General features: G+C 37.4%; 9 protein-coding genes across 9 annotated transcripts; 3 read left to right on the top strand and 6 right to left on the bottom strand.

Moving 5' to 3' along the window:
* Positions 1 to 214: 214 nt before the first annotated feature.
* Positions 215 to 1642, bottom strand: BRETT_002344 (uncharacterized protein; the record flags this gene model as incomplete). Its single annotated transcript, XM_041280874.1, has 1 exon — positions 215 to 1642. The coding sequence occupies one exon, from the start codon at positions 1640 to 1642 to the stop codon at positions 215 to 217; it is 1428 nt and encodes a 475-aa protein (XP_041138665.1).
* A 2764-nt stretch (positions 1643 to 4406) lies between these two features.
* On the bottom strand, positions 4407 to 4934 carry BRETT_002345 (uncharacterized protein; the record flags this gene model as incomplete). The annotated part of the gene is made up of 1 exon (XM_041280875.1): positions 4407 to 4934. One exon carries the CDS (start codon positions 4932 to 4934, stop codon positions 4407 to 4409), a length of 528 nt encoding a protein of 175 aa, XP_041138666.1.
* Positions 4935 to 5415: 481 nt separating this feature from the next.
* On the top strand, positions 5416 to 5997 carry BRETT_002346 (uncharacterized protein; the record flags this gene model as incomplete). The annotated part of the gene is made up of 1 exon (XM_041280876.1): positions 5416 to 5997. The coding sequence occupies one exon, from the start codon at positions 5416 to 5418 to the stop codon at positions 5995 to 5997; it is 582 nt and encodes a 193-aa protein (XP_041138667.1).
* Positions 5998 to 6221: 224 nt separating this feature from the next.
* BRETT_002347 (uncharacterized protein) lies at positions 6222 to 6878 on the bottom strand (the record flags this gene model as incomplete). Its single annotated transcript, XM_041280877.1, has 1 exon — positions 6222 to 6878. One exon carries the CDS (start codon positions 6876 to 6878, stop codon positions 6222 to 6224), a length of 657 nt encoding a protein of 218 aa, XP_041138668.1.
* Positions 6879 to 9916: 3038 nt separating this feature from the next.
* On the top strand, positions 9917 to 11188 carry BRETT_002348 (uncharacterized protein; the record flags this gene model as incomplete). Its single annotated transcript, XM_041280878.1, has 1 exon — positions 9917 to 11188. One exon carries the CDS (start codon positions 9917 to 9919, stop codon positions 11186 to 11188), a length of 1272 nt encoding a protein of 423 aa, XP_041138669.1.
* Positions 11189 to 12851: 1663 nt separating this feature from the next.
* On the top strand, positions 12852 to 14444 carry BRETT_002349 (uncharacterized protein; the record flags this gene model as incomplete). Its single annotated transcript, XM_041280879.1, has 1 exon — positions 12852 to 14444. One exon carries the CDS (start codon positions 12852 to 12854, stop codon positions 14442 to 14444), a length of 1593 nt encoding a protein of 530 aa, XP_041138670.1.
* Positions 14445 to 14850: 406 nt separating this feature from the next.
* Positions 14851 to 16116, bottom strand: BRETT_002350 (uncharacterized protein; the record flags this gene model as incomplete). Its single annotated transcript, XM_041280880.1, has 1 exon — positions 14851 to 16116. One exon carries the CDS (start codon positions 16114 to 16116, stop codon positions 14851 to 14853), a length of 1266 nt encoding a protein of 421 aa, XP_041138671.1.
* Positions 16117 to 16967: 851 nt separating this feature from the next.
* On the bottom strand, positions 16968 to 18347 carry BRETT_002351 (uncharacterized protein; the record flags this gene model as incomplete). The annotated part of the gene is made up of 1 exon (XM_041280881.1): positions 16968 to 18347. One exon carries the CDS (start codon positions 18345 to 18347, stop codon positions 16968 to 16970), a length of 1380 nt encoding a protein of 459 aa, XP_041138672.1.
* Positions 18348 to 19935: 1588 nt separating this feature from the next.
* Positions 19936 to 20328, bottom strand: BRETT_002352 (uncharacterized protein; the record flags this gene model as incomplete). Its single annotated transcript, XM_041280882.1, has 1 exon — positions 19936 to 20328. The coding sequence occupies one exon, from the start codon at positions 20326 to 20328 to the stop codon at positions 19936 to 19938; it is 393 nt and encodes a 130-aa protein (XP_041138673.1).
* Between the last annotated feature and the right edge of the window lie 495 nt (positions 20329 to 20823).

Below are 20823 nucleotides of genomic sequence, written 5' to 3' on the forward strand. Positions count from 1 at the left end.
AGTTCATAATCCGGATGCATGATTAGCAACAAATATATAACATTCTTGTGTACTCCTTATGCGTAAAATTATATTATATGGAATAAAGTTTAAACAGATCCAAAGTTATGGATAATTAAATAATTTCCAGATAGCATACTTGAGTGTCTGTTCTGGATATAAATAAGTTTGTAAGTGATATAAGATATCATTCACAAATAATACGGCAACTAAATTAAAAGTCGCCATACAAGGATACATTAAGTTCAATGCCGGGATGAATATCGCCAACATCGGTCACGTCCAGTGGCCAATGATATCCGATATTACAATGAGCATAGTCGCCGACCTTGTATGTGATACCAGTTGAGGCTGTCGATTTTAGATAGTTTATGTTCGTTTCTGGATTTATCAAGTCGTCCAAATTCTGGCAAAGCTTTGCACCGGATAAAGAAAAGTAAGTTCTAAGTGGACTTTTCTTAGAAGCAAATAGCAATCTGGTGTACAGCACAAAATTATACGAGAAATATGACCTACCACCAATAAATGAATGATTCAGGCCCAGGGTCCCATAACCCGGCATCGAAACATAAAACTTATCCATGAAATGAACAGTGTCTGACACTGATGGCCTTAAGTTTCTTATGTTTCCACAGCCTATTCCACACCCAAACGTTATATTATCTTGAAGAAAGGATTTAAAAACTGCACCATTGAACTCGAGCTTCTCGAAATGATCTCCCTTGTCATTATTTGAACCTTGGGCACTCATAAATGGAAGGTCGGTATATTCCGCCCTTAAATTTGATTTAAATCCTTCTAGAGGAAAAGCACCTTCCGAAGCAGGAATGCAGTCAAGCCGACCAAAATTCAAATTCAAAATCAACGATTGCTTAAGGCTATCTCCTGCATAAGTTTTAACCTCGTCACTGGCTGAATCTGCAACATTTAGAATCGACCGTTTTGCAAAATTCAAGCCTCCAAAAAATGAGCAGTCGATCCCACTCGGATTTGATAATGGATGCCTTTCAAAGCCAAATTGTGCACTTCCGATAACCTGATTTTTCGATTGGAACCTGGAAACCGTTCCATTCCGGGCAGAAAAATTGGCAACAATTTTATTAATAGGATTAGCCATTGGAATTTTAAATGTACCCAAAATTGTTTGACCCTTTTCAGCATCAAGTTTATTAACTGTTGCAGCTAAATGGGTGTAGTTTGCAATTCCAGATGTATTTCTGTTCGTGTATGTTAGCGAAAGTAAATGACCATAAATGCTATCATGTACAGAGCCAAATTGGACTGATTTTAATCGATAATGAACTAGATTCACAAATGCTTTTAAATTCATTGGTACTTCTGTGGACAACATAGAATGTGTAGGTTGTTTATAATCCAAATCCTTGTCTATTAGAATATCAACATTTTGAAAGCAATCGGTGCCCCAAAAGAAAGAGGCCGACTTTTGTGCATCAGTGATCAAATCGCCAATTGTTGAATCAGAGGTTCTGAGTAGCGGTGCAAGGCCTTTCTGTAGGAATTTGTCGGAAAACTTATCTGCACCAGTGACATGTATACTTGTTAAATTAACTTCTTGACTCGATTTATTAGATTGTGCATCAGAGAGCTCAATTATGGAATGTTTATCGAAGGAATCACTCATATTTTCCAAAAAGAATTATTTTAGTTGATAAGTTAAAGGTTAATAAATTAAAAGTCTTCGATAATTGAGAATAGTACAAGCTTTTGCTGCAAATAAGAAACTGCAATAACGATGGATTGACATGAAGTTTAGATGTAGGATGATGTAGACTGCTATCATTTTTATCAAAAGTAAATCGCACTATAATATCAAAAAAAAAAGGTAAAAAAATAAGGAGCTTCCTTAATTAAGGATGCGTCACAGAATCGGTTTAAGTGATTCCTAAGAGATCGAAAGCTTCATAAGCCAAAATAATCTATAAATATATTTCTTTGAATATTGGAAGCTTTATGAGCTATATTTTACGTACATCCAGGAGGAGACAATACCGGTAATACTCAATAGGCTTACATATTTGAAGTCGTTTTGGGGCAATTTTTACAATTCATTTCAGACCTGCCGAATACTAGCTTTTCTTTTACGCATCTTCATAATTTTATAGATAGGGTTCGTTCTGTTACTATCATGGTATAAATTAGATTCTTACAAGTGGTTCCAAAGTGCTTTGGATTCTAGCAAACGTCCGAAGTTAATGTTTCTTAATGAATGATTTGTATGAATGATACTTATGATTAAAATCGAAAGTTAGCTAATTCAGATGTTGTCTGTAATTACCTTCAAATTGAATTACATCTTTGTTATTAGATTGATCACCACAAAAGCAATATACTCAGTGATATCGGAGAGAAGAGTTTTTATTCCGAATCCTTTTTCTTACCTTAAAAAGGAAGATGTGATTGGAAATCAAAAAATACGTAACCTATTAAGAGACAGCCCTTATACAAATTATCCATTACTGCGAGACTTATAAAAATGTATATATCTAATGGCATACAATTATAATTTCCTTACACTAGGTCATATTTTTATTTGACCGACACGCTTCCTTGTTTTGAAATATCTGAACTAGTATGCTCTTTTAGCTTACCAAATACCTTGGTAGTGACAGCTTCTGGAAAAATATTAGCCAACAGATCCTTTGTGCTAACGTGTTTAATAATGAAATATTTTCTTTTGCCCTTCTAAAGCCAGTGAGTAACATATAATGTCTCTCTTTGCTCTCACAGTTATAACCAATTTGAAGGGAAGCAGATAACATTAATAAATACTGCCGGGTAATGAATTTGGTATTTAAAATTCTAAAGCAAGAGCACGATAATAATAAACAAAATGAAGTAAGTAGGGCCTTTTTATTAAAATTTGTGTTACCAGATTAGTATAGTGTTTCGATATTTATTGTAGTTCATAACTTGTACATAAGATTTAGTGTGGACACAAGAGAATATCTAAGCTTTATATAGTTGTCATTCTTCTTCCTACACGACAACTTAGACAGTGGGTCTTATGCTACTTATAAGGTTATTGTTTTATCTTCCTGTCGGAACCTATAAGTTATAATAATGTTATGTATGTTAATAACGCATAAAGGTTCAACTGGTATTTGATTTATAATATGTGAATCAAATTAATGTTCAGACAGATATAAGAAATAAATTTCTCCCTAATCTACTTTCGGCTAAGGATGACCTATTCCACTTCTGCGGAAAAATATCTCTTATGTGTATATACTACTTTTTCCTTATATACTATGTATCTCTTAGAAGGGATGACGACTTTTGTCAAAACAATGAAGCTCTAAAACAATTGAGTTCAAGTAAGGAAAGATGGTATTGTTATATCATCTGACTAATATGAGAACTACATCTATATAAGGTGAATATATTTCCTTTTGTATATCATTATACATACTCCCTATTACATACTACAATAAATATCGAAACACTATATAAGTCTGGTAACACTAACTTTAACAACTTTATTGTGTAATTTGCAATACATATTCATATAAGAAATCCATCTTGAAGTGAACCTTCGGCTGAAACCAAGAGTAACCTTCGGGTTCTCACTGGATTACAAACGTGTTCTTAAGGACCCTATTTTGTTATGGGGTCATTCTATGCAACAGAAGTCTTTTCTATATCCGAACTATGTGGCCAATTTCGTTCATAACCTTGGGCATCTGCGCGCTCGGTAGTGCTACGGCCCAGAGATATGTGAGTAATTAAGCAGATACAAATGTCATACGGGATTTATATACTCTGACATATATACTCTGACAGCTTTATTATTAATTTTAATTTTCAAGTTACCTGCTTTTTTAAGGATTTAAAAAACTTCACGATATGGGCAAATTTCGCGAGCAAGATGTGTCCCTTCGGGGACATTTAGTCAATCGAAAAAATACAGAGAAGATCAGCATGGCCCCTGCATAAGGATGACACGCTTTACAAAGAGATCTTACTTACTTTTTTTTTAAAGACGTTCAAGACAGAGACATTTCCTCGCTGCACACAGTGATATAAAGCAAGTTCGACCTCGCATTACATCTTATTAATAATTGTGACTTTACAGAATATCTATTTAGCATAGTTCGAGTACTGCTGCGGGAAGTTTTCAGCGTTCAATATCATTATGATCAAAACTTACGTCCTTAAAATAAACAAAATACAATGTATATTATTTTTGATATATACAGGCCAGATAAGAACAACTGTCTTATGATGAAAAGCAACAATAAAAAAAAAGGTAAATGCGTTGAAAATAGGGAACGACGTAAAAGAAAAGCCCATATCGAAATTGTCATAGTATAGAATTAGCAGATTTTAAAGCACGCATATACCTATGACTAAACCCTAAACATTATATCTATTGTTGAGTAAAAATTTTACTCAACAGTCTTTTCAGCATCTAAAGAGCCAACTGAATCACCTAAAATGTTAACAACACTTTTTGGAGGCTGAATTGCTGTTAACTTCATGACAAGTTCATAGATCTGAGGAGGCAATGTCCTCTGATAGATATCCAAAATTCCTGTAGGATTTGGATAAACAGCCAATCCTTTGTAGAAATATATGGCTGCATCGATTTCCTTACCAGGAATAGCACCCAACTTTTCACCTGTACTCACTTGCTCAAGGAAATATGGCTCTTTCTCTTGAAGAGTAGTAGGAAGAGGGCTTGCAGCTAACGACTCATTCAACTTCTTCTTCAAAACCTCAAACAGTTTGGTTTTCTCCTCTTCAGCTTGCATCTTAGCCTTCTTTTGAGCTTTTCTTTTCTTATGGTTAATGCTTTTTCTGAACTCAGGGTTGTGTCTTCTTTCATAATCAAAGTAAACACAGTAAGATAGTGCAGCAGCAGCAACACCGACAAAGGTCCAGCCAATGATTTTTGATTGAGATGGTGAGGACATTGCTTCGGTAATAAAATAGCTTTATAAGTGTGTCAGAAAGTTCCGAATAAGAAAAGCGTTGATATGTATTAAGTTCTATAAATTTTAACCAAAAAGTTTATATGCACTTAATTTAAAGGCAATATGGATCTGAGTACCTATGATATATGAGTCAATTATATTCTCAAATCGATATTAAACATAAAAAAGATGGCTTGTAATCTTAGACGGACATGTGTCTGGCTTAAATTATGTAAACAAATTCGATGTTTCTTTCAAGGAAAAAAATGATCTCCCCCTATTTTTTTTCATCGAAGAGAAAGGGGAGAAAAATTTTAGGCTTTGTGAAAGTGTACGGATGCCTGCAAATGTTGAGATGAGCGCCTGCAAAGAAAACCTTCACTAACTACGCAGAAAAAGCCAAGAGATTCAGGTTGAAAGTAAAACCAGAAGATTGTGAAATAGAAAAGTTGGATCTTTACTTAACTGCAGAAGTTTCACGATGGCGATTAAAAAAAGAACTTCATTGCGTTCAAAAGCTAGGAAAAGAAATGTGGCGGACAAAGTTCAGGGACATAGTAGAATAGCTAAAAAAGAAAGGGAAATTAAATCTAAAGATGCTCTTTTACTCAAACTCAAGATTCAAAAAGGGGCAAAAAGTTCAGCCGTTCAGCCGAAATCAAAGAATTTGGATCCCCACCAACCAGGAATATCCAAAAGTGCGGTGAGAAGAAGAAAGAGGAAGTTAAAAGAACAGCTTACAGCAAAATTGAGTGATCTTAAGTCTGTTTTAGACGAGACAGTGGAGGCAGAAAAAATACAGAAAGGCATAATTTCTGGAGATATAACTGCTGGAGAGAAAGAAGGTCTCGAGGCCGTTAGCAGGAGGAAGTTGGATCATAGACCAAATCCAACCACTGTTAGGGGATCAGCTTTAGTGGAAAAAAGCGAAATCCGTAGATTTAAAGCAATTCTAAAGGAAGAGAATTTCAAAAAGAGCCCATTCGCATCATTGCGTACATCTATAATGAATAATATCAGCAGGTCAGAAAATGAAGGGAAGAGAAAAAGCTACGAACTGTAAGCATTCAACGGTAGAGCAGAAATAATACAAGGAATACCACAAAAATGAAATAAATAGATAATCTTGAATAAATAATAACATGCGGAACACACCGAAGGGAAAGTTGCCACCCAGGGTACTTTGAAAGGCTGTATAAAACAGCGCGACGGTTAATGTAAGAAGAGGCTAATCCAGACCAGGCCAAACAATTTAGGAAAAAAGGACTGACTGTTCAAGGGTACAACTCAATACGAACGGTACCACATTCTGCTTGTAGTTTCATCCATCATCTTTTTTTGAAGCATGAAAATTCCATACATCAATGCTTCTGAAGATGGCGGACAACCCGGAACATAAACATCAACTGGAATAAGTCTGTCGACACCACGAACAACAGAATAACTGTAATGGTAGTAACCACCACCATTTGCACATGAACCCATTGAAATGACCCATCTTGGGTATGCCATTTGATCGTAAACTTGTCGAAGTGCAGGTGCCATTTTATTTGTAACAGTACCAGCGACAATAACTATATCGGACTGACGAGGTGAAGCTCTGAAAATAATACCCAATCTATCTTGGTCATAACGTGGAGCAGACACATGCATCATCTCAACAGCACAGCATGCCAAACCAAATGTAGCGGGCCAAAAAGACGATTTTCTCGACCACTGTTTCACCTTATCCCAGGATGTAAGAACATAATCTAACGTACCAGAGAGAGGTCTTTCTGAAAGTACTGGTTGATCTGTAGGAAGCTTATGTGGAACTAAATTGACCTGCACATTTTGGGATGTTGAAAACAGACGAAGTGATGTCACACTGATCGCACTCCTTGAAGGAAGATGTGCAATCACTTTCGCTGAATTGAGAGAAGTTTTAACCACAGTCGCAAACATTCCCAATTGATAATAATATACCTATAGAATACAGCCTAGTCCACAACCGTATCTGTATATATGTATGTTAATTGTTAATAATCCGATGACTTTTTGAATAAAGAGTTCGTTTTCAAAGATTTAATATAAAGCGATGGCGGGCATTCAACAATAAGCAACATCCATTTAGAATTATTGGGGTCGCACATTTTTTTGTTTTATTTTATTTTTTTCTCCACCACGCTTCAATTATTAGCGAATCAAAGCGAGGAATATTGAAATAGTGCACAGCTGCATCTTTACACCTAAAAATTATTCTGCTTCCTTGCGCATACTGTAGGGAACTAAAAAGGATTTAGTTTCGAGTAACACAAGTAATTATTAATAATACCACGGGAATAAATTTATCATCTTGTTCACTTTGTTAGATATGATATTTTAACTTAAAGACAATTCTTATTGGCATATCATCCTCGATCCATAGTGCTAACAGCATTGGCCTTTTGAGGATATAATTTCAAAGTGGGCTCGAAAATTTGTACGGAAAAAATCACCTGGTATCTATTAAAAAAACGAAAGGCAATCGAAAATACAAAACGTATCGAATCCTATTACTTTAAAAACTAGCGAATATTAAATGAATCGAAAACTAAGGCATACAAATTAGAAAGTACTAGCTCTTGCACGTTTCAGAAGCTTAAATTTCGAAGTTATCGATTGGGTTTTGTTGATGAATTAATACGTTATAAAAGGAGAAATCGAAAGTACAGAAAATGAGATTAGAAAATATATGTATACATCATTTTGATGGGAATAGATGAACACAAACATATGCTGGATATCCTATTCCATTTTGAAGGAGGCTTTATTGATGGTCAACTTATGATATTGTATGCATCTCACTCAGGGAACGCGTGTGCCCTACATACATGTTTACATTCTCAGGCACTTATTGTACTTCTCGCTTATCCTTTAATGGCCGAACAAAACACGCTAACAAATCTTTGTCTAATGAAAGATTGCAGAAGCTATTGTTTATGTAGGGAAGGATTATTGAAATGAAATGCGAAAAACTGCTGGCCTGAAAAATTCTTTCTATTGAAGAATTCGTACAGGGAACGAAAAAATAGGAGAGCGAATACAGCCATACAATTCAGACGCGTCCGATCCCTGAACCCCTTTAAATCATACTCAACGCGATTTGAATAATCAACCGTCGACAACAAATTTTAATATGACCTCTTGCATGTAATCCATCTTCATGTGGAAAACCAAATTCTTTCTGAAACACTTGGATGATGTCACAATCACAAGATTTTACAATTTTCTCGTAAACCGCGGAAGGGAATTTTACTTAGTTTTACCATGCTATTTTAGATATTCTTTGAAGGCCCACTTACATGTGCATGAATTAATTAGACGATTACTCTCAGCCACAAATTAAAGCAGTGGTTGTAACATTATCTTTCCTAAAATGACGTCAATTTGTCATTACTTCTGAAGTGAGACATACTTTTCAAAAGCTATTTCCCTAAACAGAATAAGGTATACATCAATTTAAACTCAAATGCGGCCATTACATTGAACAAAGCAAGCCACCTAATTTACTACACACAAATCGACAAATGTGATGAATTTAGCAACTAATAGGTCATCACAAAAGAACTGATCGAGTTGTTCGATAGTAATACGGCTATTAGTACAAAAGGCAGGACACAACAAAATTACCTCATTAGAATAAACGTAAACATTCATAATTAAACCAAAATTGGAACCAGCCCCTTGGCATAATTTTTTGAATAGAATCAATGCTTTTTTTTTGAATTTGAACAATCAGATCAAAAGAAAGAAGAATCGCAGCCAAAGATCAAAGCGCACGTTTATTTACCGAAGAATATTCTTCGGATAGAAGCAAAAATGGGTCATAACATAGTAATGATAAGAGCTAGAAGGTAGAGTTGTTTTAAGTAAAAATTGCACGGCCTTGCGACAAAACAGATTGGAATTGCGGTATCAGACAAGATTTAGGTGAGGCTTCCATTTTGAATCGCGAATGAAAATGATACATATATCTAACATAACGAAAAAAAAAACTGAAAATCTTCGGCAAGGCGTGAGCAGAAGGGAAAAATAATAAAATACGAAAAGAAAAGAAAATAAAATCAGACAATGTTTTTGTAAATCCCGAAAAATAATAAGATTCAGATGGTGCTTAAAACCGAAATAACCCCTTTGGCTTCCTGCAGGGTTTCAATTGGATACGGCGAATAGTTACAAAGAAACAACAAAAAAAACATAGTCATACAATTTTTACATATCTTCAACTGAGCTCAAGTAAAAAGAAACATATCTATGAATGATTCGGATATATATTGAAGAATGAAATGGGTCCAGTCAAACATTTGAAGCCAAAACACGTAAAAAAGTCCGCGAATCTCTTCTTCTCCCATCGTATTGGTTTCGGGTTAAAAGGCATAAACTTATTTTGTTCGTAACAATAAAAATTTTGAAAATTTATTTCGAATCTTTCTTATTGTTCCAGGGGGAGGAGTGGGAGTTCCAAACAGGGAGCGTTGCTTCAATAATTATGCTACTACTATTTTTATCGGTTATGGCTAATAACCCCTTCCAGTTTACGAATTACCCTTCGGTAAAAAAAAGTATATAAACATGCGATCTGTCTCTTCTTGTTTTCGTGATCAAGTGCCCTTTTAACTTTAAGGTTTCGACTTCCACACTTTATACGTTCTTCTACCCCAACTCCCACACAACTCAGGGTTCTGAATTACTAGATCTAATAAAGTATTCTTTCGTTCCGCAATCAATTTTGCTTTTTGTGTCGTTTTCTTGGTTTCACCTTTTTTAGCTCACTCGCTACACAGCCAAGTTATTTAATTTAGGAACGGTACGTTCTTGATACTCTTCCTCATCAAGGACTTAACAATACACTAGTCGCCGCATTCTTACCATCACACTTGATTGATCTCGTCAGTCCTCTTGAACAGATTTGTTTAGAAAGAGGATTAAAAGGAAACACATATTGAAAAAAATAAATCGAAATGAAGTTTATTTTATTGTCCACAATTTTGAGTGGTCTTCTCTCGTTTGCTGCTGCTGCTCCAATCATTTTAAAGAAACGTGATTGGGATTACACAAAAGATAAAATTCATGGTGTGAATATTGGAGGTTGGCTTGTTCTAGAGCCATACATTACACCTTCGCTATTTGAGACGTTTGGTGACGATGCACCAGTGGATGAATATCACTACACTCAACAGCTAGGCAAGGAAGAGGCTTCTAAGAGATTACAAGAGCACTGGGCTAACTGGATTACAGAGAAGGACTTCGAATATATTGCCAATCTGGGTCTTAACATGGTTAGGATTCCAATTGGATACTGGGCTTTTGAATTGCAGGACAATGATCCATACGTCCAGGGACAGCAAGCGTATTTGGACAAGGCTCTTGGCTGGGCAGAAAAAAATGGCTTGAAAGTTTGGATCGATTTGCATGGTGTTCCAGGCTCTCAAAATGGATTTGATAATTCTGGTTTGCGTGATCAAATCAACTGGCAAACTGGTTCCGGAAATGTCGATTTCACATTAAACGTGTTGAAAGAAATGATTGAGAAATATTCCGATTCCGATTACAGCGACACAATTATTGGAATTGAGTTGTTGAACGAGCCTTTAGGATCCTCCTTGAACATGGATGAACTTAAGGTCTTCTACAGTAGTGGCTATGAACTTGTTAGAGACCAGGATGCTTCCATTCCAGTCATTATTCAAGATGCTTTCCAGTCCGATTACTACTGGGATGACTTTTTAAATACTGAGCAAGACACAAACATTTACGGCGTTGTTGTTGATCATCATCACTACCAGGTCTTTTCTACTGGTGAACTTCAGAGAGACATGGATACACGCATTCAAACCGCATGTAACTGGGGTAAGCAGGAAGGTGGGGAGTACCACTGGAATGTCTGCGGAGAGTTCTCAGCAGCCCTTACGGATTGTGCCAAGTGGCTCAATGGTTTAGGAAGGGGTGCCAGATATGACTCTTCATATGGAGGTGGTGCTTATGTTGGAAGTTGTGATGATTTGTACACGTACGATGAAGACTACTGGAACAATAGTGATGTCATCAAGCAATACAGGCAGTATGTGGAGGCCCAAATGGATGCATTTGAGAATGGAAAGATGGGAGGATGGGTTTTCTGGTGTTGGAAGACAGAATCCGCTGTTGAGTGGGACTTCCAGAGGTTGGCTGGCCTTAACGTCATTCCTCAGCCTTTGGATGACAGGTTATATCCTAACCAGTGTAGCTTCTAAGCCTGGACACATCCATCATTCTTAGGAAGGCAGCTGTCTTCTCATCTCTCATCAAAATTGCATTATTTTTTTTTTTTTCCTTTCTTACGTCCATCATCTTTTTTTTAGTTGCACATTCTGGGGTTTTCTTTATCATTTACACTTTGTACACTACACAATAATTACATCGAATTAAATAAATCGGTAGTGAACGAAGTTTAATATCATTTTGATGAAGTGTAAACAATGCTTTTTAAAAGAGTAAATATTCTAGACCGGCTATAGACACAAACAATAGGTTGCTTCGTCATGACTATTTGGTCGTTAAGTGTATGGAATAACTATTAGTTATTTCTGATGTATCGCTTATTATCGTTGAATGCTACATCGCGAATGATTGCACATTAGCTCTTGTATAATACAAGTCGCCACAAATGATAGGTGGTCAGCAAAATGATATAATGTTTTACCTGTGTTTCAGTAAAAAAAGAAGGGGAAAAATTTTGGGAACAATAGGGGAGCTAATGAATAAAACCAAATAATGCTGGCTGTCAGCTTCATTACATCAATCAAGATCCTCACATACTTTTATTTTTCCGCTGAATCTGACTTACTTAATTCCATTGTTGTCCCTATAACATCTCAAAGAAATATTTTTGAAAATTTCATACCGCGTCTCGGATTACTTTAAATTAATTATTGGAAGCTAATGCACCAATCAATAATTTTTTGGGCAAATTTACTTCCACACATTCAAGCGTACCCACATATTTCATATCATCTGATTCTTGCTCTCTTGCTACACTTGCCTAATGTGATTTACGTAGCATCTAATGGAGAGGGGATAATTACCAAATATGGAGGAGAACTGCGTAAAAATGTGCTCGTGTTTAACTTCTTCCTGCTCTTGTGCGAACATTGTAGTTTGATCATTGAATGCACGCTGGAAAAGGTTAATTCAATTTCCTGTGTCAGGAACATCGGGATATAATTTCTTTTTGGGAACGCAAGGCTGTCTGCCATTATTAACTTTGCCCTGAGAATTTGTATTTCTCAACTTATAACAAGCCACCGCGCAGAAAAACAGGTAGCTGCGCCGAAAGTTCCGAATTAGCATTTTACAGCAGTCTCTACATGGACGAATAATTGCGTTTAATATTGCTGATAACTCTACACGATTGAATACTACAAATTTTGTATAGTTCAGACTGCTAACGTTTATCGTATAATGTACTGCATAGGCTCAATTAGAATAATCATTATTTAGGCCCTATTTTAGAAGGCAGAATGGGAAACATAATTGTGTACATTTTCTTCCATGGTTATTTTTATGTACAAAGGCACCTTTTGTTATACAAATAACATACAGAAACCGTCAAAACAGGTTCGCAATCCCGGAAATACCAAGATAATACCAGTTTGATCCGACTGTAGATAAGGCGGTAATTAAACATACCTACGTACATCCGTACATCCGTGATTGAAATTAATTTTCTGGTATTATGCGTTGCCCTTAGATTAGACATTGTCATCAAGATAGATGACTGCTTGCTGAAGCCATTAATATGGACCTACTACATAAAAAAGCAATTGCAATAATCAACGACATAACTAGAATATAAAGAAGTAAGACTATAACAACAGAACTGGTTTGGCTTAAATGGACAGTGAAGGAGAAGCAGAAATGGATGATAGTGACTTGAAATCGGATTGTTCCTCCAACTCATCTGGGTCTCTGGTGGTGATCCATACCGAAGAATCAGCTTCAACAACAAATTTGAAAAATACAAATGATGATAATGATTCAGATGATAAAGGGGAAGTTTCGAAAAATTTATCAGAGACAGACGCAGAGATTGATTCAGTAGATCTGTGTGCAATCTGTCTGGACCAGTTGCCTGATGGGGGTCAGAAAATTGCGAGAGAAACAAGAACGACACAATATTTGGCCAGAATAAGGCCATGCAGTCATTTATATCATGACTTCTGTATTCAGGCATGGGCTGAAAAGGCGAACACATGCCCTAAATGCAGAGGCAGATTCAACACTATTGAACTTATAGCCGATCATAAAGTGACACGCAAAATACATGTGGATGATAAGTTATTCCCTCTTGAAATTGATGATAGTATACCGCCGGAGTTTGTTGATGAGTTAGAGGATCTTCCGGAATTTCATCATCAGCATCTCCAGAATCAACTTTGCTGTCTATGCGACTGCACCACTAATTCACCATTTGTTATTTGCAGCGAGTGCTCGTCAGGTTATCATCTCTCGTGCCTTGGAATATCCGAGTTTACTAGATTTAATTGTCCCATATGTGACTCCATTCAGGATCTTAATTCAGTTGTTGCTATGGATCGTTCATCATCTTCGTCTTCATCTACTAGAGCCAATAGAAGACAGCGGAGAATTATATCTGGTAATCGCCGTGCTGTTAGAAGAGCCAATAATAATAACCTCATGCAACAGCTACGTCAACATATTCGAAGTAGACGATTCAACCAACTGGGATTACCAATTCCTGTCCGTCAAAATGTCAACAGCGAGTTAATCAGAAGAAGAGCGGGCCTCAATTCTGCAGACGATGACATAGATTATGTTTCACTAGCTGATAGCAATAGAAAACGGGCCGAGAGCCTTCATTTGAAAGAGTATGTGGCTAAAGAAGAAAATCAAAAGGAGAACAGTGAAGAAAAGCTTGCATGGAAGATTTTGGATAATCTTCGAAATGGTAGATCCGAACCTCAGACGTCCAGCAAAGATGAGAATCATTCAAACGATAATGAGAAAAAGCTCAAACGACCAAAGCACAGAAAGCACAGCGTACATGAGGAAGATTCAAAGTCAACCGAGACTGAAATAAAAGCAGAGAAATTAAAGCAAGATGTGCCCGCTAAGTTAACTGTTGAAGCGTTAAATAAGCATGATAAAGAATTAGAGCAGCAAGAAATACATAATGCTGCTTTACAAAGACTCCGGAGGAAACAGAGGAATACACCGCAAACAGGCAAACTAAACTACAACGAAAAAATGATTGTGCAGCGAATACTATTAAGACCATATCTGCGAAAACTCAAACTTCCTGCCGCAAAGTATACTGAAGTTAACAAATTTGTATCACGGCATCTTTATAAAGAGATTGAATCAAATCCACAATATTTATATAGATTCAATGCTTTACATGAGATTGCCGAGAGAGAGGGGGTTGATTTCAAGAATAAAAAGGCGGTTGACGAGGCGTTTAGTAAACAGGGAATTGATCATTCACCTTGAAGCCGAGTTTGGGCCTATAGTGAGACGTTTGATAAAGGCTAAGATGGGCTAACAATGGACTTTTCAAATACATTTACGCAAAAAAATGTACGCAAAATTTGCCGAATCTATATATATCTATGGGGACAGTTTATAGAAATGAGGATCGAAATCAGCTTTATTAATGGATGGTAGCTATTGATCATTAATTAAGGATGGCGAATGGGAAAAATGTGGTTAAAAGCAGAAAATAGAAAAAGGGAGAGAAAGATTCATAAATTTCACGAGTAGAGTAGGGAAAGAAAAAGGATATACTCCATGAATTATTATTCTAACGGATGTGGTATCCATGACAGAAAGGCTAAGAAGAAGAAAGAAAGAATACGGATTAAAGAGAAACCACTGATCAACAAAATGCCCAAGGAACTCAACATTTAATATCCTTTTCAGCATTAAACTTTTCCAAGTTAAAACGCCAATGCTTCATCGTTTTGGATGACTTCTCCTTACTGCTGCCTTCAAGAATTCCAGACGGAACGTTTTTCATGGAAAGATGTGCCATCTTGAACAGTTTCATGCCAGCTTTATCAGTATGATCTTTTGCCGAGTAGTCAATCTCATCATACCAACGTCTAGTCCACGTGACACCTTTCGCCTCTTCTTTTTTCCTGAGTTCACGCTGCTCGTTTTCAATCTGTGATTTTTCTTTGGTGATCAATTTGTAGTCGCCTTGAACGATAGAATCAGCAACTTTCTTCCAGGCCCTACGACTCTCAAGTTCATGCTGCTCTGAAATAGGTTTCACAATTAGTTTTTGGGCAACGGCCTTCGAAGAATCGAAAAAGCGCTTTCTTTTCTCCGAATCAGCTTCAGAGCCTTTGCTAATGAAGCACACCCCACTCCACTGTCCAAATATAGTATACAAGGCATTATACTTATTAAGGGACTCCTCGTGGTTTCTATAAATGCGGCACTTGAAACTATTACTTTTTCCGCTGAAGTAGCCTCTGCCGGAATACTCGAAAACGGCACAATACTTGCTGGAAGATTGTATGTATGACTTCTGATCCAATTCAACTGTTGGTGATCCTTTAATGAGACCCTCCAAATGAAGAGGAGGAAGCGTAATCAAGTAATCTTCCCCTAGGTTACGATAATGCAACAAAGCATGACCGTGTTGCCGCACATTCAATGATGTAGCACTCATAAATGCCCGCACACCACTGTAACCTTCAAGCAATGTGTTCTGTTTTTCATTCCAAACAGCATAGGCCGAAATAGGAGGATGATGCTGAACTTGTTCCAACACAAGTTTCGTCTCGCCTAATCTATGATCCTGGGTGTCATCAGCAAACTTAGCGACAAAGACCTCACCCAAAAATGGATTCAATGGCTTCTTTTCACTATGCTTGCTATCTGTACGCGAAGCATATTGCGAATTTATAGTGGCCAAGTACCATTTAATGACGGCTAGTAGACGACGAAGATGAATTGAGGATTTTCTTTTTTTACCATCATCATCCTTGATGGTATTTGGTGCCAAAAGCAACTCAGTATTAGTTCCCCAGTACTGGGAGTATTCGAGCAAAGACTTTGGTGAAAGAATAAACGGCGGCGCTGTCAAAGAACTGAGATCTCCATTGTATGAAGCAATGGAAGCGATGAAAGATGCCCAAGTTGAAGCGTAATTCATGATGGGGCACAAAGAGAAATTATATGTCCAGAGCAAGGTGAACGAACAACGTATATGATGCAGTTTCTTCTAAAAGCAAGAGAAAAAAAAGCAGAACCGATTGACGAGTTTTAAGTATTAGATAGTAGAACGGACTTTACAGAGCCAAAGAATGAAATATGAAACAAGGGAAACAAATCAACACATGTGTAAAAAAGTGTGAAAAAAAAATAGGTGCCGACAAGCCAAGGGGGCTTAAAATTGCACACAAAAAAGCATGTTATGGACCTAAACGTAAATAGCAACACCAAAATAGTTGTTGCCCAAATCTGGTATTATCGATCTGGCGTCTAATCTCCTAGGTCGTGTTGAAGTCCACGATTAAGTAAATAAAGCTGGATGAGAAGAAAATGAAAAAAAAAWATATATATATTGGTGAGAACAAAGGAGTGAAAAATATTTAGACACTTTCTAAGTATCAGTTTACGATGTAAACGACACGGGTCGTATAGAAATTATTCCAGCGTACGGAGGATGGGTAAACGGATTTTTTCTTTGTGGGGCTAAGCGAATCGTAAGCAGAGCAACTATTATTACAAATGGCCAACATAATAATGTCTAAGTTAGATGAGCTTTGGAGAATTCCCCAAAAAATTACGGAAGAAGGCCGATTCACCAAACTTATCTTACCGTCCCCGAACTACTAATTTACGAACTACAGTACTAACCGTTCATGGCATCAAAGATAACAGAATTGTTCAAGCGTAAAAAGTCACATATATTAAAGGAAAGAGATATAGATAGGAAATCAGATGAGGCACTTTGAGAACTGAGAAAAAACATCAAAAGAGCAAAATGCCAGTCTATCTTATTTACCACCAGTCACCCTGGTCGTGCATAGCATCAGCGACCTTGACGAAACCGGCAATGTTAGCACCCATAACCAAAGATGGAAGAGAACCCTTGTTGGCCTCAGCCTTGTAAGTGTTGGCAGTCTCGTAGCAGTTGTCGAAGCATGTAACCATGATGTCCTTCAACTTCTTGTCGACCTCCTCGGTCGTCCACTGAACCCTCTGGGAGTTCTGGGCCATCTCTAGGCCGGAAACGGCAACACCACCACAGTTAGCAGCCTTACCAGGAGCATACCAGATAGAGCTTCCAAGAGTCTTTGCGTTCTTTCTCTCAGCCTCGAAAACATCGATGGCCTCTCTGGTGCAACCCATGTTGGAACCTTCAGCGATGAACTTGCAACCGGCAGCAACCAAAGCCTTGGCCTCATCCTCAGAAACCTCATTCTGGGTGGCACATGGAAGGGCGATGTCGACGGCACCAACGTTGGTCCAAGGTCTTGCACCAGGCAAGTACTGGATCTTGTGACCCTGGAACGAGTCTGCGGAGACGATGATGTCTTTCAAAGACTTGAAGTGCAACTTAGCGGCCTGGATGTCCAAAACCTGCTGTGGTGTGATACCATTCTGGGCGATGATGGCACCTTTAGAGTCGGAGAGAGAGACAACGGTGGCACCGAGATCGATGGCCTTCAAAGCAGCGTACTGAGCGACGTTACCAGCACCAGAGATGGCAACTCTCTTACCTTTGAATGACTCCTTACCGTTGGTAGCCTTCTCGATCATCTTCTCGACGTAGTAGTCCAAACCGTATCCGGTGGCCTCAGGTCTGATCAAAGATCCACCCCAAGACAAGCCCTTACCGGTAAGAACACCCTCCCACTGGTTTCTCATCTGCTTGTAAGCACCGAACATGAAACCGATCTCACGGCCACCGGTACCAATATCACCAGCTGGAACATCTGTGAACTGGCCAATGTATCTGGCCAACTGTCTCATGAAAGCAACGCAGAAACGTCTGATTTCGGCGTCTGACTTGCCCTTAGGGTTGAAGTCAGAACCACCTTTACCACCACCCATGGAAAGGCCGGTCAAAGCATTCTTGAAAATCTGCTCGAAACCCAAGAACTTCAACACAGAAAGATTCACGGTTGGGTGCAAACGAAGACCTCCCTTGTATGGGCCAAGGGCAGAGTTGAACTGCACTCTGTAACCGTGATTCACCTGCATCTCACCTTTATCATTCTCCCAGGTAACTCTAAACTGAAGAATTCTCTCTGGGATAGAAACAACAGGGATAACCTTCTCGTATTCAGGGTGCTTCTCGAACAAAGTCGACTCCTTAATAGTGGAGACGAACTCGTTAAAAGCTTGCTGGAATTCTGGCTCGTATGGTTGCGACATCGTGCTTTAAAAAAATGCTGTTTATTTTGTATATAATAATTTCTCTACTTTGAAACGGTCAACCACTTACAAATAGACGTAGTATGAAAGATCGATCAAGGATGGTAGGAGAAAAGGGAAACAGAAAAGAAAACGAGAATAAATGAGTCTTTCGTAACTTTCGGAAAAAATTACAGAAGAAAAGGTGGGGAAACATGTAAAGCTGTCCCCTTATATACCGTTTGATTCTTCAAGGACATCGGCTGTTTTTCCATCGAAATGATCTGTGTGAACAACCCAAATCGATAATGAAAAAATTTTTGACCAATTACTATGCTGGACGGAGAAAGAAAGTGAAAAAAAAAAGGAGGACCGACAACTATTTCTTCGGCGATGGCCAGCAATCAGCTATTGTTCAAATATTTTGCCTAGGATATCATATGCCTGACATCAATAGCGACGGAGATGTCCTTTAATTTTTTTTATTTTTCTAGACAATGCAAATGTTACTATCTGACCCCATAATCGCGGTTTGCTTTCATTTGCTTGGCCGTACAATTTTCTTTAATAATATTTCTTCTCGAATTCGTGTTTTGGCTACTGTAAAATACTTGACAAGTGTTCTTCTCAAACACCCAAAACTCTTCTTCCAACCTTTTCCTTTTAAGCCAGGCAAGTATTACGGCAATAATCATCAAAGTACGAACCGGAGAAAGCTTCACGAAAAGGCGGGAAATAGGCTTCTCCGACTGAAAAGCACTAAATTTCTTCTGGTTGAAAATTTCATAGATTCAGCTTACGCACAAACTAAAAAGGAAAAATGGAAGACCAAGCGACCGTTGCCTGTTTCTCCTTTACGTTATCTCTGACCAATAAGATTCGCGCATCACTTGCTGCGGGCTTTATTCTATAGTTCGACGGCCCGAACATCGGCTATTATAATCTTTGATTGTTTCCAATACTACGAATGCCTACTGAATGTAACTTAACCTTTTTTTTCTATTGGTTCCATATAATTTCCGCCCTGGTGTATATTCAAAAACCTGATTTAAGCTTTCAATCTACTCAGTTAAATTCCGACAGGTCGGTAAAATTTTTTTTTTTTCGGTGAATATCTTTTTAGTTCTACGTGGGATATGAAATATATGCCAAAGACCTAAAAATGGAAAAGGATGGAGAAATGATTCAAAGTGGATATATCTTCGAACTTGACGCAAATTTCAGCACAACAATTGTTACAATTTAGTGTGAATCTTAATCATTATTATATTTAACTAATCGATATTCAAAGTCTTATCTAATCGGATTATCCGAGGAAATAGAAAATTGCGGAAATGAGCCGTTCCTGGTTATTGTGCTTAATTTTTTTTTCTTTTTCCGATCATTCTGAGTTATCGGACATTATATTTTGTTAATACCATACTGAAATACAAAACACGTCCGCCTGAACCAATAGTTCTGATCATGCATTGATGTGAGGTTTATGATCTTTTCAAACCATATAGCTGTAAATTATGTTGATTAATCAAAAAAGCCAACTTCATAAAAAAACTAGAAAAAAAATGAGGGGGGGGGGGGGGGGGGGGAAAATGGTTTCTGCAGCGCAAATTCAAAGCTTTGCTTTTTCCTGTCCAGCATATTTTAGTAATTTTTCAATATACGCTGCTTTCAGGACATTACCTTTTATTTTCAATTTTCCTGCCATGAAGAGTCTTTGTGCACTTTGCTTACCCCTAATTAGCTTTATTAAATTCAGGTCACTGATGCGTATCTTAATATCAGATTCTTCCGCAGATTGACTATCGCTGTTTCCAAATTTAGTCAACTCCACTTTCTTCCCTTTTTTAGCGTATAAGATCCATTTGACCTTCTCTCCTTTTTTATTAAATACATCAAAGCTAACATTTGAATCTAATTTTTTGGCAGCTTCCTCAGCCAATGTGCTGTTATCGGCCAAATTTCTTGAAAGGTTCTCAAGCTTTGCCGTAGATTTGAGTGTCATGTTTACAATAACTGTGATGTAGGCACGCGGTGATATATATTTACCCCGTAATTTATAAAGGCCGTCTTACTTTCTTAATTATATTTATCAGATTTTATAGATTCTCTGGAAGAAGATAAAATCATATAAACATCTATTTATATATCTGGAATATGAATAGTTATAGTATACAGAATGATTCATTCCCCACATTTCCTGGTACAACTGCTAGTCTATAAATCATACCCCACTTCTAGCTATGAGAACCGGGGCAATTTTTCCCATTACCGTGGTAGACTTCCGTTTTGCATGATTTCACCGACAATTTTTTTTTTTTTTTTTTTTTTTTTTTTTGGTTACCTCCTCGCGCAAAGAGATCTCAAAAGCTTCGTCGGTCTAATGATACCGTTTCTCCATCAAAATACATGGAATTGAAATGAACAATCTGTAAAATACACTTAAAACTATATATGAACAAACCAATATGCATTTGATTGTACTTTCTAAAAAAGTTTA

Source organism: Brettanomyces bruxellensis, chromosome 9 (assembly GCF_011074885.1).
Source record: "Brettanomyces bruxellensis chromosome 9, complete sequence".
Lineage (NCBI taxonomy): Eukaryota > Fungi > Ascomycota > Pichiomycetes > Pichiales > Pichiaceae > Brettanomyces > Brettanomyces bruxellensis.